Source organism: Aspergillus puulaauensis, chromosome 5 (genome assembly GCF_016861865.1).
Source record: "Aspergillus puulaauensis MK2 DNA, chromosome 5, nearly complete sequence".
Classification (NCBI taxonomy): domain Eukaryota; kingdom Fungi; phylum Ascomycota; class Eurotiomycetes; order Eurotiales; family Aspergillaceae; genus Aspergillus; species Aspergillus puulaauensis.
The window spans coordinates 2,510,644-2,526,955 of record NC_054861.1 but is presented as its reverse complement, the minus strand read 5'-3'; the positions used below and the strand labels follow the sequence as shown (position 1 = coordinate 2,526,955).

The following is a 16,312-nucleotide window of genomic DNA, read 5'->3' as shown; positions in this document are numbered from 1 at the left end:
GTCATACCAAACTAAAATTGTACGAATAACAATACCTATTAAATTTCAAGCTACTGTGATTGTGTGTCTTGTGAGAGGAGTGATAAAATAAGTATATTCATAATGCGTAATGTATTCTATCCAGTCGAGTTTACCTAATTGTACGCCTTACAAACAGCAAGAGTCGAACAAGGCCGAAAAGGACAAAGAAATCAAAGAGTGGACGCCGATACCTCGTCATGACAGACAAGGCAATAGTAATCTCGAGCAAGTGTTCGTGTAGAGAGAATCATCCAAACGCCGTCTTTTCTTTTTGATTTTTGCGACGCTGCTTTTGCGTGAAATTGCACAAGGTATTATATATTACAACTCATCCTTCTTGTTGTATGTGGGCTTCTCCTCCTTGTTTTCTGATCCCTTGGTGGACTGTTGCTTCTCGCTCGACTTCTTCTTTGTGGACTTGTCCCCAGACGACTTTTTAGCAGCCGCCGCGCCCATCTTCTGGTAGATACGAGTGGAAACTCGCTCAAGGCGCTTGAGATGGGAATCTATTTCGGACACAGTCAAAGACGGGTCATCCGTAACAGTTAATTTCTCCTGGAGGGCAAGTCGGGATTCAAGCCACGAGTTGATGGATTCGTATGCTTCGGAAAGACTCGTTAAGTCCGACGGTTGAAAGACAGAGTATTTCAGAGTCGGTCCAGGGGATGCTTTGGCTGATGCTGTTTTCGTAGTGGAAGTGCTGTATGGGTCACCTTCAAGGTCGTCGGCATCGGCCGATGCTGAAGGAGATTCAGATGCAGACGTTCCCGACTCACTGGCGGTTGAGGTGCTAGCGGATAGGCTTGAGGAGTAAATTTCTTCGTCCTGGCGAATTTGCTGTTCCATAACACCAATAACCATCTGGGCGTTTTTGAGAGATTCCTGCAATAATTCCACACGCGCAGGACGATTTATGCTTTCTTGCTTCCTCTTCAATGCCGGATCGACAATCTCCTTGAGAGACTTCAGTTTCGCCTTCAATTCAGATGTTTTGGCGTCCTCGCCGTCACCATAAATCCAGTCACTAGCACTAGACACTCTCTCTTTGAGGGTGGCCAATTGATTCGCTTCGAGAACCTTCACAAATTCGTCATCTTCCGCGAGATCCCGGCTCTTGTAAATAAAGGATTCTAGCTCATTCAGAGCCTCCACACGGAGAACGCGATCACGGTCTGAAGCATCAAAAGCGGCCAGCCGGCTTTGAATACGGGAAAGCTCTGCTCGAGACGGCGCAGGGATACCTAGTGGGAAGGCTGTGAAACTGATAGGAATGACCTCCAATCGGGGCTGAGCTGCGGCCTTGCTTTCTTTTGCGGCGTCCGCGGTGGCCGCAGCGTCAGCAGAGGAAGATGATGATGTCTGGGGCTCCTCGCCCTCCAGAGTGACAGACTCATTTGGCTCCCCATTTTCTCCCAAAGGTACCTGACCATCCTTCTTAGAACCCAGACCAAAGAATCCTTTAACGTCTTCGACAACATTCCCCAACATAGAAGATTCTACTTCACAGCTGACAGAGCCACCCGAGACTTCAGGAAGGCCATCAATGGGACTCAACCTGATGGAAAACTTGGTAGTGATGTTTGCAGCTGTGCAGCCAAAGCTTTCCTTCATCTTGTCGACTGAAGCCGTAAGATTCTGAGTCTTCACTCCAAGGACAGGAACTTCGACCACGTTATCGGTAGTCGGTACCTGCTGGTAGAAGCTGAACTCGAAGTCTTCAAGGTTCTTGACTGTGACCTCTTTCTCCGGTCCGACTTGAGAAGTGGGAGTAAACAGCTTTTGCTGCCTTTCCTTAGAATCCGAAGGCCACTTGAGAACAACAGGGTAACCAGACGCATCGTAAGCACGGATTTCTTTGACCCGAAAGCTTGGGCTGAAAGAGGCTCCCTTAAAGGCAGCACCAAAAACCGCAGCCTCGTCGGCGTTGACATTGGTTCTGATTTTCTCCGAACCACCGCAGAACTTTTCTAGTTCCTTCTGAACGAATGGGGTTCTAATAGAACCACCGTGTAAAATAACAGAGTCAACATCGTCTAACTGTAGCCCTGCGCCCACTAGGGCATCCTCAAGCGGCTTTGTGACACGCGTGATATGCTGCTCCGCGAGCTCCTCAAATCTCGAGCGAGTCACGCGATACTTAAGATTAACATCTTCGTCATAAAGACTTTCAAAAGAAGCACCGGTTTCGGTGTTGGCACTGAGAACTTGGCGAACCTTTTCGGCGTCTTTCCACAGTCTTGCCATAGTCTTCCCGTGTGCACGCACGTCTAAAAGTGTAACACGATCTTTCAGTTTCTTATCTTCAAGAAGTTGAGAGACCATATCCCCGACAATAAGGTCGTTCAGGGAATCGCCACCAAGAGATCTATCCGAACCGAGCCCTATCACCTGGACTTCCTGGACGGTCTTGTTAAACCTCGCTGTATCTTTGACTTTGCGGCTCTGGAAACGGAGGACGGCGGCAGTAGTGGAACCGGCGCCCATATCATACACGACGTGATATTCGGGTTTTTCCCCATCAGAGACACTGGGGAACGTCCGGCCCATGGCGTAGTTAAGACCAACGGCAAGGGCATCGCTGATGAAAGATTCCGGGTTTAATCCTGCAAGTTCAACCGCCAACTGCAGGCTCCTCTTCTCGTCCGCGGTGTAAAACGACGGGTAGGTGACCACCACGTCTTTGATGTCGGAACCCTTTCCAGCCATCTCATCAGCGTTGGCCTTGATTTGCTTCAGTTGCATGGCCAACAGCTCCTCGATGAGAAATGCGTCTTTCTTTTCCGCTTCACCAAGCCTGTTGCTTCGGAGGCCGATAGTACCGCGCTCACCAGGAGCATTCTCCAACCTTAAAGCAGGGAACCGGTCGTGGTAAGCTTGAACCGATTCACCTTTTCCATCGCCGAAGGGAAGGCCTAGGAGCGTCTTGAGGTTCACATAGACATCATCGGGATATCGCGAGGACAATGCAAGAGCATCACCACCATAAAAGCGCTCTGGAAATTGAGCATCGGCTTCCCTGGTAGGTTTGAACGCAACGGCCGCCGACTCCTTGCGTTTCGAATCCTTTGTGAGTACGATTTCCAGCGGTATTCCGGGTTTAACGAGCGCCGCTTTCAGATATTCCGTGCCGACATCAATCCCAAGAACTGCTGAACCGGCGGCAGATGTGGGAGCGGGGAAGCTCAGTAAGAAAAGAAGGAAGGGTAGGACCACGAGAGAGAGGACAGACGAAGACGAGAAAAAATGGAGAGGCCCATTCGTCCTCCGTCGGGCACCGAAAGCCATTGTCTATACGTTCCGCCTGCTACGAAACGTCAGCGATGCACAACATGTCGTAGAGTAGCGCGATGGATGGAAGCTAACATACCTTGGGGCAGTCGGCAAAAAAAGGCGCAAACTAGAGAAAATTAATACAAACGGGGCGAACAAGTCGCTCGAGAGAGTATTGTAAGGACGACGCAAATGTTTGATCAAGTCCACCGATTAAGTAGCAAGACGGCACTTTATGCAACGAGTGGAGTAGGGATAGAATGACAAGCAAAAGGAATAGTGTTAAGTAGTGGAAGCCATTCAGGACAGAATCACGCAAGTAATACTGGCCACCTGGCAGGAATTCTTTTGACAGCTTAGATTTATGGATGCGATGAGAGCGTGAATTGCCGCTTCCTTGCAGAGAGCTCAAGAGGCCACGTTGGGTGTTTGCACTGTTTGCCGCCACCACATGCAGGAACTAAAATATAAGGCAGGCACCGCTGCATTCTTGACTAATTCATACGGGTTTGATTATCAATTTTCATAGGCATTCGCTATGCACATCTCTAACTTTAATCATCATCAAATTCCGAGTCGCTCATCCACCCCGTCTCGTACGATTCCCGGATCTCTCCCAATCCATTGACAAGATTCTCCCGTTCATCTACTGTAATCACTCGGCCCGCCAGAACCTCTAGATTCCTGATCCTGTCTGCTGTCCGGGTGGACGATGTAAGCGCAGCAGTGATGTTGAGTTTCTTTTCAGACGTTGACTGTGTGATCATGTCATCAGGGAAGCTGTCGAGTATGGGATATGGCAGTGGCGTATAGAATCTATGGCAGATATACGTTAGCGGATTCGAGCCTCGCGCGGCGGGCTCGAGCATCTCACCTGTGAAACATTGGTTCTGAGTTGTAAAGTCGCATCTTCCGTTGAAAGCCCAAGTCCTCCAATGAGTCTTCGTCCTCATCGTCTGGCTTGGAGCCACGTAAGACCTGAAGCTGGTTAAATACGTGTGATTTGTCGCTGGCTGGGGAATCGTAAGTGAAATCCACGTCAAATTCTGTTTTCACTTTTGAAGACCCTGGTTCGGAGGATTCCATTGTATTGGATTCTGCCGTTGGCTTCTGGCGCGCTTTGTTATGGCCTTCTGGCTGAACGACTGAGGCTTGTAGTTCAAATATTCGGCGAATACTGTCGTCACCTGCTAGGAAGGACTCGAAATTGTGATACGGCCGTAGTCGCATCGGAAGAGTCACGCTTTCCATAGCCATGCTGATCAATGCAGACGTGTACCATTCCGAGCTATTAGCAAGTCGTATGGTGTTTGGAAGCCGACTAGGAGGGTCTATAATAGGAGTATACATGGTTGCTTCAGACGACATAGAATACACCGACCGGGCTTTGTTCACCTCACGCTTGAATTTATTTGCCTGCAGTAAATAATGTCAGCCAGCTTGTATAGAGTAACGTTGAAAGAGGTACCTGGTGAGTCCTTCTGCCATCCTCCATAGCCCAAACCAGGACGGCTTTCTTTCCGTATTCGTCAACAAGCCTGTCCACATACCTGGCAGTGAACCCGCCCCAAGCATCATCAGATGAAGTGAAAATTTGAAACGCGCGTAGCTGGTCACTCTCTTCAACAAACGGTCGTACATCCCTATCAAGCAAATCATGCTCCTTATCGAGGTCGCTGAAAAGATCTTCACCAAGATTCCAGTCCTCAAAAGGCATAATTCTGGAGTTTAGTTCATAGTCATTAAGCTGCACAATTGAGCGTGGGTTGTAGAAGACGCGATTATAATCAGACCAGAATCGAACGGTTTCTGATGAAAGCTGAGGTGCTGTGGTGCCTGCGTCAAGGCTTTTTTGATATTCGCTCTGCGGAATCGGAGCAAGTTGTTGTAGAACCTCTTTACCATCCCTGAACGTAGATGAGAAACGTATGTCTAGTATTGATATAGTGGGGTGGAGCCAAGCGGGGAAGGGTGAAGAATGGGAGAAGAACTCACCATAGGCCTTGTCCGGGGACTAGATCCTCACTCAACTCGTACAAGGCGTTGTTTTTACGGAGAGTGCCAAATGCGCCCTTCAGGTCATATATTAACGTTCGAGGCGTGAAAGTCTCGATCCCGTCTGCCCCAACACCCGGTCGAAACTGCACATCATGGTCTACTAGAGACTCATCTTGACCGCTGTATGTGAAATATGACTCCTGGGAGCCGCGCTTAGCTACATACTGGACAAAGCGGCATACCTAAAGATCTGCAACAGGTGGACTCACCTGAAGATTCCAGAAATGGGTCGCTAGATAATTTGCCCGTTGTCCGAACTGGAGCGTCACAACCTCATGCATGATGAAAATCACACTGCTTTAAAAACAGATCGATCGAGCCCAAAGGGATATCTGAGGACTTAGCAGGAGCCCACAAATCATTGTGACAGATACCAGACATACATTCAGGTGGAATATTAAAAAAAAAAAAAGAAACTGGGATCGACGAGTAGATCAAGACTTAATTTGACTGCAGGCCATGATTGATACGCACAGACCACATCGGACCCCGTGACCTGAATCGCAACTTCCAGTTTGGGATTATCACACGTGATGTTGCCAAGCCTCTGTCGTCGTCCGGGGCAACAATCACCTGACACGCCAATATTGGCCAAATCGGGCACTGTTGACAGTGCGGCGGCCGTGTTGTGGTTTGTGTTGCGTGCATCACCGCTCAAGAAACACAACCTCTCCCCGCCCGCTCTCCGTTTTGCTTCACTCTTCCCGCACATATTCCTCTCTGGTATTTTCAATGCCCACTATCAACATCATTCAAACATAGTTACCGCAAGTCCACCTCAACCCAACATACGGCCATGGAGTCGCCGTCAAGTACACGGTCCAGTCCGTCAAAGGTTCTCAATCCTCTATCACCGGACCGTATGAATCAACAAGCAGTGCCGAACTCACCATCATCCGTTTCCGATGCTCTACGCCAGCAGCGCAAAAGCCATAGAGGACTCTCCGATGTCCAAGCCAAGGTCGCATATTTGAACAATTTAGCCCGCAGCGGCAGTCCGGGAGCCGCAGGAGGATCAACGTCCGCTGGAGGAGCTGCGGCTCTTCAGCGCGCTATTCTTGGACGGGAGGAAGCAGAATCGGCTCTAACACGCGTTTCGTCTCAGCTTTCGGATGCCCAATCTCGGGAACGTCGGATAAGCGAAAGGCTCGAGTCACTCTTAGAAGAATTTCAATCCGCCAAGGAACGCCAGGCCCACGAGAGAGTTGTTTTTGAGAAAGAAATACGTAAGGCTCGAAAAGAAGCATTCCGTGCTGGCTCTACGCTTGTCAAAACACAGGAAGAGCTGAAACACGTGCGAGCCGAGGCGAAGGGTCTATATCAAGAAGTTCAGACTGAACGAGAATCAAAAGAAAAGGCAAAGCAGGAAGCATTTGAGCGTGCTTATGCAATTGCAGGCCTGACAGAGGAGCTCGAGGAGCTCAAAGGACGATTACGAACGGCAGAAGCCACCAACCATGCGATTACCCTTCAACACGCGCGGGCACGAGAGATCAAGAAGCAAAATCTCAATAGAATGTCGCTGGCAGAAGGGGATCTTGCTTTGATAATGACCCCCAGCCCTCGGAAGCCTAAGCGGTCCGCTGAAGACATGAATGATACGCCCGCGCCGATGACAACAGAACCAACTGCACATGAAGATACACCGCCAAAGAAATTAATAAGATTATCTGACCCATTACCTCCGCAGTACACTCAGCAATTCGAATGCGCACCCCCTCTTACAGTACATGAGCTTGTTGAGAGATTGCAAGATGACCTCAAATGGGAGCAAAAGCAAAGAGCTGATGCAGAAGATATGGTCGAGTTTATGCAGGTCCAGTGTATGTTCAAGGTGTGCGGCTGCCGCGAACTTGAAAGGCTAGAAAATGAGGCCCGCGCAAAGAAACAGGCCACAATATCCCAGAAGCATGAAGCGCAAGAAGAAACGGAAGATGTGAAAAAGCAGGAGCGGGAAATCGTTGAGCCCGAAGAGAGTACCCTCCGACAAGCAAATGATGGATCGTTAGGAATGGTAGCCGAAACGAACGAGGTCCAACAAGCGGAACCCGAAGTGGGACCGCAGGAGGAATTGCAAGAGGACGCTCAAGAAGAACCCCATGAGAGGCCCGAGGAGGAAAAGCAGCAGGAACAACCTGCGGAGGAAGAATCCCATGAAGAGGTCGGAGAACCGGTCATCACATTCTCACCGGCTACTGGAACTTTCCGCACAATCCCCTCGCCCCTTCGACCCTCGCCACAGAAGCAGCGTCGAGATTCCAACGCCGATGATTCACAATCTTCGCCAACCAGATCTAAAAGTAGGCCGGAAGCACATTCTGCCTCTTCCGGTTCTGTTCCGAAGTATGAAACCCATCCACATGAAGTATTGCATGCATCGATTCCTCAAAGCGAAGCTTATACCAGAGATTTGACTCCAGGAGCTCGTCATTCTCCAATGACCGCTGAAGCGCTGTCGCAAACCAAACACGACAACTTGGATTATGTGGATAATGGGAATGAAATCCACAACGTGCAGACGGTTCCTTTGCGAACCGAGGACGAGACGCCAGGTGACTTCGCCGTTGCCCCAGGCACGCCTGTCAGCAGGGAGAAAGCACTAGCCCAAATAAGAGCTCGACGTGGGAGGACCAGTGCCACGAAGAGATCTGTCAGCGCTAGCGACGCTGGCTTTCGTGCTGGGGGGCTGAATGTTACTCCGGCACGAGTGGCTCGGAGGATCCCTGGTGTTCAACATACTGATCCACGAGGTATCGGCGTCAAGAAGACCCGCAGAGATATGAGTGCTCCAATGAGGGTATTCCGCTGATAATCATCTGCTCCAATACCGCGATTTCAAACAGGTGAATGAGCAGTTGTGCCTGGAATTGGCTAGTTGTTATGAAAACTCTTGTCTCTAGAATCAAGATACCCCAGCGTTCCAGCATCCATTGTGTTTTGTTATTTCCATTGCTGCATTCCGCTTCTTGCATTCAAGGGCATTTTGAGCGGGCATTTTCTTGTTCATTATTCTGCGTCCTTTCTGGCTATTATATGGAGTTTTAGGCCATTTATCTTTCAGGCAATTGGCGTTTCGTGGATACAGTTTTGAAATCTTGTATATCATCCTCGTCCAGAACATAGGTGCATTGTTTACCTGATCTCACTCATTCTTACCTCCTCGTTTAGACATGCGATGACCTCGCGAATTTCCTTTGTTCAAACTGCATAGACGGCATCTTTTGTTATTCCCAGGTTGGGTTTGGGTTTAGGTACATGTTCCTAGATTATCATACGCATATTCTTGTTCATCTGTGTCATTGTTACAGTGAGTAGCAACGGGATGTAGTTGGAAGTTGTCTTGCTCAGACTATCACATCTGGTAACTGACATCAATCCGCACTCAAAGTAACAGTCGGCCTAGCCCTAACAGGAACCCGAAATCAACACCTATGGATTACGATGCGTTGTATATACAAGCGCCATGCGCGAGCGGCAGGCCATAGATTGAATCGTTATCCGAACAAAACACGAAGAATACCGCATAAGTACTACACTTCATATTTCACATTAAATGATAGAAATCCCACAGCATCTGATCCGAGCACTATCAACGTAGGCATCCCGACCCCACCAGGTGCGAACAAGCTCTTCTATGAAGATCCGATCCGCCGCGCTCCACGTGTCCAGGCCCATCTCAGCCATGTCTTCTGCGCTGATCGTAACTGCGTCCTTATCGGGGATTTGGGTCTCTGGATTCGAGTGTTGGTTGTGATCTAGGAGTGGGGAGATGGATTCATCTTCCTCGTTGGGGGCCTGTGTGTTGACGACTGTATCATCGACATTTTCAGTGTTGTCTGCTTCATCTTGATACGGGATAGCGGCGTCGATCCCTGGGTGGGTATCGTTCTGGTCGTCTTGTCGTGCAATCACGTCTGAGAGTGTGGCGAATATTTGGGTAGTTAGTTGACGGAAGTAGGCGACAAGAGCGATTTCGGGCGGTTGCGTAGGTGCTGGTCCGGTTTGCATGGTTCGTCGTCGAGTAGAGCCAGAAGGAGGGCTAGGGAGGCTGTCTACGCTCGCAAGGAGGCGCGCATCCTGTTCAACTTCATGTTCCTCTTCCTCCTCCTGGGAAAATCCGTCGCGTTTTTCACCGGCCGATGCCCACCAGATGAAGGAAGTGTAGGCTAGTCGGGTCCACGATAACGGTTCGACAATAGGGCTGGAAGAGAATGTTGACGACGCATCCGAGTTTCCATCGCCGCTGGTATCTTCGGTCCGGGTCTCTTCGTCGCTAAATACGCGGTGCAAGCCCTTGCGTAGGGTTGTGTACCGCCGTACATCGCGTTGGGTGGCTTTTATTTCTGTGCGTTGCGGGTTTCTCTTGTCCGCTAAGGGTGAGGATACAGATACAGTCGGGTAGGCCTTATCCGCGGCATTTTTTGAATAAGGTGGGGGCAGCGTGACAAGGACATCGAACAGTTCGGGTTTCATGCTCAGAACGCTATCTGTGCTGCATGCAATCCAAGCATTGTCCCACCCAGATTCAGGAGAAGGCCCCACGAAGGAGGAGAGATATGGTATATCATATACCCCGACATTAAAAAGTGCACGAGGTCGGAGGGACGGTATTCCATCTGAGGGGAGTAATGGGAGGAGGGAGTTTGGTAATGAGGCCAGCAAAGACAAGTCATACACTGTACTGCAATTAGCAAGACTCCATCTAGATCTGAACATGTCCCATACCATAACTGCATGGTATTTGTACCGGCGCTTCCGCCATGAAAAGAACCCTTTTGCGCAATAGTGCCGCTCTATACAACGGGAATAATAGGGGACCGAACGAGTCGAGAAATTCAGGAAGTGACGAAGCAGGATGGAAAGGCGTCAGGGCCGGCCTGGACGTTTCTAGCACGATCGCATCGCTGATGGCTCGTTTTCGCTGTAGAGGATCCGGTCGGTCGCCTTGGGCCCTCACTCGGAAACTCAGAGGTGATTCGAGCGGCGAATCGGGAGCTGCTGAAGTATCGTTTGTGGATAACTCGTAGGTCTCCCAGTACTCCAACAATTTATCCGTATCAGATACATCCTCACAGTAAGTCCTGTCCATAATAGCACACGTGTCAGATCTTGCCGCAAAAGTTGCCAGGGCTAGTTGCTACTGACTGTGCGAGTTCCTTCAATTTAGGTGCATGTCGCCAGCTTTTGCCTAGCCTCCCGGAGCTCAGCGGTACCAATACCCCAATTGCAAACATCTTTGCATTGCGCTCCGATTCTTCGGCAGGTTGGTTGACGAATGCGCTGATGCCAGCATATTGCTCGTGAACGAAATACCTAGTCGAGATTTTGCGGTTAGTAACGTGAGAATTGGCGCCTCAGTCCTTATACATACACTAAATCTTCCGAGACATTATGTAGGCCCGAGGGCAGAGACTTGTATTCAACGGCTCCCTCAACCTCGACTAATCCAATGCGATCAGCACGGTGCAGGTAGCATTTTGTCTTTATATCAACTCACCACCGGGGATAGTGCGTTTCCATGTCACCATGTACCTAATCAAGCGCTTGGAGTTAGCCAAATATACCCGACGAGCAGGAACAAACGCGGCAATCTCACCCAGCTTTGATATCGAAGTGAATCACGAACAGCGCCGCAATGCCGGGCGGCGACTCGTTCGCTGAAGTGCGGGGCACATCGAGTCCCAAGGACTTCTTCCTCACTGAGTTACGGTCCATCGCGTTGTTACGCGTCAAATAGAGAGAACTCAGGACCCATGAGACCTCCGGGGCGAGTCAGAATCACTGCAGTGGCTGCATTGAAGATGAGAGGCAGACTGACGACGACCGCAGCTGGATTAATACGGGGCTGCGGAGATGGTTGGAGCTGTTGCTGCCTGAGGAACTAAGGCTAACTGCCTGTGGTTAGCTTATCGCCGTAAACACCATTCTCTTTTTGGAGCTCCAGCTGTTGGCGATCGCGGTCCTTTCAGCCTCAGGAACTGCATCGCGACGGATTCTTTTACATTTCCCAACTTTCCTTTGCCATTACCTCTGAAAGCTTCAGCCAAAGAAGTGTTGAGGTACAGCCAAGATGGATAGCGCTCGCTCTCATCCTTACTATCCCGTTGATGCGCGGATCAACGACTACGCCCCTAATGAGACGTCTGTCCTCGGCCTATTATCTACTGCTAGTGTGGGAGCCACGGCTCTACTAGGGGCAACATTGTTGTTGAGTATCTGGGCGCGGCCTAATCTAAGAAAAGCCGACCGAATCGCCATTTTATGGTTTGTTCTCTGTATGAGCTTCACGTCTATCCCCTGATACTTGTTGGATTCTGGACTAAGAACAATCGGAATACCTAGCGGGCACCCTGCACTGCTTCTTTGAAGGCTATTTTATGATCAATCATGATCGCATGGCATCTGGGCAGGATTTCTTTGGCCAATTGTGGAAGGAGTATGCGCTTTCGGATTCGCGCTACATGACATCTGACACGCTAGTCCTTTGTATGGAGACGATTACAGTTGTGAGTTCGATCTAGAAGGCCCGATTGGCATGCACTCCATACTAACATGAGCGTAAAGCTTCTCTGGGGACCGTTGTGCTTTGGAGTCGCCTACTCAATTCTTGTTAATCACTCGCTGCGCCACCCTCTACAAATAATTGTCTGCATGGCTCATCTTTATGGAGATGCCCTTTACTATGCGACCAGCATATTTGACGACTATGTTCATCAACGGCCATATTGCCGCCCTGAACCCTTTTACTTCTGGATCTATTACTTTCTGATGAATTTCATCTGGATCGTTATCCCCTCCAGTAGGCTGTCATGACTCACTACTCTTAGATCAGGGCTAATATACGTTCCAGTTTACCTTTACCAAAGCATGAGAACGATTTCCCGTGCCATGAAAAAAGTCGACAGTGATGCTCTAGCTCACAAATATAAATGATTTGCCATAGTCTCGCTATTCTTGCTCGGATCATGCACTTGAATTACAACATAAACGAGTGATATCCAACAAATAAACCTATGACGACCAGTACACAATTAGGTCCCAATGACAATGAACATATCATACCCCAATCTTCTCGAGTATTAGCGGACTTCGACTAAGTCTGACCCATCTCTGGTGTCGTTTCCTTCTCCTTCAAAATCACTTTGCCCTGGCGCAGACCCGCAATAACAATATAGGCCAAGCCGAACAAGCCCCCAACTACGGCGTACGCAATGATCCCCCCTGTTGTGTTGTCTGCTAGCTTCAAGCCAGTACCGCCGTTGATGATCCCCAACAGGAGAAAGAGTCGTCCAACCCAAATATGCACATGAGTCCATATGCCGGCTGACTGAGTTTTCTTGAACCGGTAATGGTGCCAAAAGCCAATGAATGGTTGAATAAGGAGGAAAACGACGATAACGGTACCAAGTATCGTATGGCCGTTGTTATGGAGCTTGAACGACTGTTAACAAATCCTGACGATGAGAAGTTGCAGTAATTCATTGAGAGACGTACCCGATCAAGGATCTTTCCAACGCGAATCCCAGTGGCTAGCCCAGCGATCATCAAAACATACCCCAGTAACTGAGACACGATGTGAGCGCGTACGCCAAACTTCGATCGAATCACTCTCAGGAGAATAGCACCAAGTGGGAAAACAATCGTGAAGGCAATTCCCATCACCAAGCCATGGGCTTTGGCAAATGCTGGGACGAGGTGTAAATCTTCGTAAATGATTCCTGGCGGTAATTGCGGTGGTCCCTGCGGCAGTCCATTTTGTGCTTTGCAGGGCACTGTGAAAGACACTGTTCGAGCCCATGTCCATGGGCTCATATTAGCTGCCCACAGCTCCAAGAATCAGGGTTATATCACATACACCACACCCAGAAGGGAATACTCCAAAATTTCAAGCTGCGATTCATGGCTTTCAGTGGAATCAAATGGGAAGTATCTGATATCCGGGGTTCTGCGGGTTCTCTTTCTCATGGTGTCGTTTTGAGAGGGCCTAGGAGGCCTCTTTATACCTCGCCTCACCATGCTATAAGGATAATATTGGGCTTCATTTTTATTCGTATTTGGCGAGAACGAATCATTCATGCAACATATCATCGATGGCCAGCCTTTGGATCATCAATCAAGTACCAGTATAGTTCCCAAGACACCGAGAAATGCGATTCTTGGCTCTTGTCATTGGCACAGCCACAAGCGGAAGAAGCCAATCAGCTGGCCGGCAAAGGACAAGACACCGAGAAATGCGCGATCCGTCATTATTTCCAGTCATACCAACAATCAACGCCACGTCCTCGTATCCGCACCTTGGCTCCCCAGTCCAGAAGATGTGATGACTTGCGCAGAATTCATGTCTTGATCGGCGCTTCTCTCCTCCAAACGATGTGAGAAGATTATCTTTCAGTCACTCCTCGTATGTCAAGGGAACGCTGTCTCTGAGACCGAGTTTTACGACAATCAGAGCCCTTTGGTTGTCACCCCCTACAATAATGAGCGCTCCAGTTGGTTCAGCATGGAAGGATCAAACCCTCAGTGCAATTGCTCCAAAGCCCCTTTCTTCATCCTCACCCTCAGATGTCCCAACGCCCTCGGACTACGCTGTCCTGAAATCTAAGTCTTGTCTCGCATGCCGCAAAAGAAAGGTTAAGTGTGACAGACAACTTCCCTGCGCAAACTGCTCGCGATGGTCCATCGAGTGTAACTTTCCGTCGCCGATCCGCAGATGCCCACGAGCTCGGATAAAGCCAGATGCACGTCCGCGTGGCGATCAGGAGCTTCATGATAGGATCCACATGCTCGAAGCTCAGATATCGGTGTTGGCTGGAACCGTCAATACTCAAGCAGACATGATACGGTCGTTAGCCACTCCCGGTGCTTCCACGTTTCCATTAAGCCACACCTGGGCCCATGCCGTTGCACCGTTACACCCACCTTTGGCGCTGGGGCAAACATACTGGCAAGTGTTCTTGGAGCGGGTCGATCCCCTAATCAAGGTGGTGCATCGACCCAGTGCATCCCGAATTCTCCGAAGTGGCTTGGATAACCCAGTTTTATTGAACGAAAGTCAAGGCGCTCTGCTGCAGGTGATCTACTTTGCTTGCGTTTCCGCCATGGATGAAGCGGACATACAATCCAACTTACAAATGTCCAAGAGCACAGCACTATCCACTTACCGTATGGCCGCCGAACAGGCTTTAGCTCGTGCAGGGTTCATGACCACCAATGACTGGACGACGTTGCAGGCGCTTGTTCTATTCATCGCTCTCAGCCGACTTCAGAATAACCACAAGAGCGCCTGGAACTTAAGTGGTCTCGCAGTGCGGCTGGACTTGTCAATGGAAGAAGACGGCTCGCATTTTGGGGCCGAGATGCGGCGGCGCCTCCGGTGGCATTTATGGTATCTTAACCGGCGTATCCGAGATGATCGAGGTCAAAACTCCAGCGCAGTAAACCAACCCAGTACATCCTCCGTAGGTGTTGAAATGCCTCTAAATTGCCGCGACTCGGAGCTTCGGGCCAATATGATGGTTTCACCCACCAACCAAGACTCGTGGACAGAGATGAGCTTCTGTCTTCTCCGGTATGACCTCGCGGCTACCGAGCGGATAGTCGAAAGTGATGCCCCTTGGCTCGTCAAGACAAACGCCGTCAGGGAGTGCCAGAGAAGGCTTCGTTCCAAGTACCTGGCCTTCTGTAACGGCACCGAATCCATCCACTGGCTCGCCTCCCATATTTCAGACGTGTTCATCACAGAAATGTGGATGAAGCTTTACAGCCCCCAGTTCAGCCCCATAGACTCACCCGGATCATCGGACCACGCTTTCAGGGAACAACTATTCGATGCAGCCGTCGATATCCTAGATACCAAAAAACGCTTAGAAGATGAGATCGCCGCGCGAAAATGGGAATGGACGCTCGGTGGGTATTTGCAGTACGTACCGTTAGCATTCCTGTTAAATGAGCTGCTTGGGCGCCCGAGTGACTCTCGGGTGGATGCAGCCTGGGAGGTTGCAGAGAATTCTTTCCAGCGCTGGTCCGAGGACGCGAGGAAATCTGCTGCTGGAGTCACGCTCACAGAGCTCATGTCCAGGGCTTTATCAGCAAGGCAGGAGGCAGCCAATTTACAGGCCATTGCAGATGCCTACCTTGTCCCGGATCAGACTATCTTCGATGAGTTCTCTGTGGGCCCGGTTTATCCTGATGCGATGCCCGACGTGTTCCAGTTAGGGCTACCGGCTGAATGGGGCATTCATCATACCTAGAACTCCGTCTGAGGGGTTGGGTTATCTAGGATTATGTTCTTCGTATATTTTAATGCTGTTTCTATGCGTCAATCAATGTTGAATTGCTTATAACAAGTGGTAAGATCATATATCATAGTATTTTATTTGATACTCCTACAACGCGCCAAGCCTACCGTAAAAAGGTAGCTTAAAAACCACCATGAGAAGTCTAGATGAGTGTGAAAATTTTACAGGCGGTCTGGCGATAGGATTTAGCTGCAGACATGTGGAGTACCTATGGTGAGCATTCTTGTGCTTCCTGATGGGCGGCAGGCCGACTACACCGTGTGTGCCATGTACCTTGGAATTTGGCTCGTGGCGGCCCGGCGGGAAGCGCTCTCTTAAAGTCAATTGTACCGTAAGCTTTATTTTGCCATCAACTTCGGCATAGCTGTTCTTGGAAATGCAACCGACCCAACTCGCTGAACCAGGATGAAAAACGCCAGCGATAGATATAAATGGCGGTCGCGTGGAGAGCTGTTCGGTGACGTGTCGGCCCCAGCGTCGGATATAGATTGCACGCAAGGGAGCCAGAAGTCAGAACCTCAATGACGTCTGGAGCACCTCAGCTTGGACCTGAAGTTGGAGTTGTTGCCCAAACCGGGACGGGTGCTCGCTGCACATTAAGCAAGACCGAGAGAGCTTCGCCCTTGAAATTCCTGGCGATCCCGAAATCAAAGCGATTCGATTCG

At 49.8% G+C, this 16,312-nt stretch overlaps 8 protein-coding genes across 8 annotated transcripts; 4 read left to right on the top strand and 4 right to left on the bottom strand.

Moving 5' to 3' along the window:
- Positions 1–342: 342 nt before the first annotated feature.
- LHS1_2 (Hsp70 family protein) lies at positions 343–3,306 on the bottom strand (the record flags this gene model as incomplete). Its single annotated transcript, XM_041706022.1, has 1 exon — positions 343–3,306. One exon carries the CDS (start codon positions 3,304–3,306, stop codon positions 343–345), a length of 2,964 nt encoding a protein of 987 aa, XP_041558449.1.
- Positions 3,307–3,845: 539 nt separating this feature from the next.
- Positions 3,846–5,630, bottom strand: DML1 (misato family protein; the record flags this gene model as incomplete). Its single annotated transcript, XM_041706021.1, has 5 exons — positions 3,846–4,107; positions 4,166–4,692; positions 4,760–5,198; positions 5,287–5,489; positions 5,559–5,630. 5 exons carry the CDS (start codon positions 5,628–5,630, stop codon positions 3,846–3,848), a joined length of 1,503 nt encoding a protein of 500 aa, XP_041558448.1.
- A 515-nt stretch (positions 5,631–6,145) lies between these two features.
- APUU_50964A (uncharacterized protein) lies at positions 6,146–8,158 on the top strand (the record flags this gene model as incomplete). Its single annotated transcript, XM_041706020.1, has 1 exon — positions 6,146–8,158. The coding sequence occupies one exon, from the start codon at positions 6,146–6,148 to the stop codon at positions 8,156–8,158; it is 2,013 nt and encodes a 670-aa protein (XP_041558447.1).
- Positions 8,159–8,898: 740 nt separating this feature from the next.
- On the bottom strand, positions 8,899–11,064 carry APUU_50963S (uncharacterized protein; the record flags this gene model as incomplete). Its single annotated transcript, XM_041706019.1, has 6 exons — positions 8,899–10,025; positions 10,075–10,430; positions 10,495–10,662; positions 10,721–10,790; positions 10,847–10,881; positions 10,946–11,064. 6 exons carry the CDS (start codon positions 11,062–11,064, stop codon positions 8,899–8,901), a joined length of 1,875 nt encoding a protein of 624 aa, XP_041558446.1.
- A 355-nt stretch (positions 11,065–11,419) lies between these two features.
- On the top strand, positions 11,420–12,282 carry APUU_50962A (EXPERA domain-containing protein; the record flags this gene model as incomplete). The annotated part of the gene is made up of 4 exons (XM_041706017.1): positions 11,420–11,624; positions 11,692–11,855; positions 11,914–12,148; positions 12,200–12,282. 4 exons carry the CDS (start codon positions 11,420–11,422, stop codon positions 12,280–12,282), a joined length of 687 nt encoding a protein of 228 aa, XP_041558445.1.
- A 160-nt stretch (positions 12,283–12,442) lies between these two features.
- APUU_50961S (cytochrome b561 domain-containing protein) lies at positions 12,443–13,161 on the bottom strand (the record flags this gene model as incomplete). Its single annotated transcript, XM_041706016.1, has 2 exons — positions 12,443–12,790; positions 12,844–13,161. The coding sequence occupies 2 exons, from the start codon at positions 13,159–13,161 to the stop codon at positions 12,443–12,445; spliced, it is 666 nt and encodes a 221-aa protein (XP_041558444.1).
- Positions 13,162–13,248: 87 nt separating this feature from the next.
- Positions 13,249–13,725, top strand: APUU_50960A (uncharacterized protein; the record flags this gene model as incomplete). The annotated part of the gene is made up of 1 exon (XM_041706015.1): positions 13,249–13,725. The coding sequence occupies one exon, from the start codon at positions 13,249–13,251 to the stop codon at positions 13,723–13,725; it is 477 nt and encodes a 158-aa protein (XP_041558443.1).
- A 101-nt stretch (positions 13,726–13,826) lies between these two features.
- Positions 13,827–15,599, top strand: APUU_50959A (uncharacterized protein; the record flags this gene model as incomplete). The annotated part of the gene is made up of 1 exon (XM_041706014.1): positions 13,827–15,599. One exon carries the CDS (start codon positions 13,827–13,829, stop codon positions 15,597–15,599), a length of 1,773 nt encoding a protein of 590 aa, XP_041558442.1.
- Between the last annotated feature and the right edge of the window lie 713 nt (positions 15,600–16,312).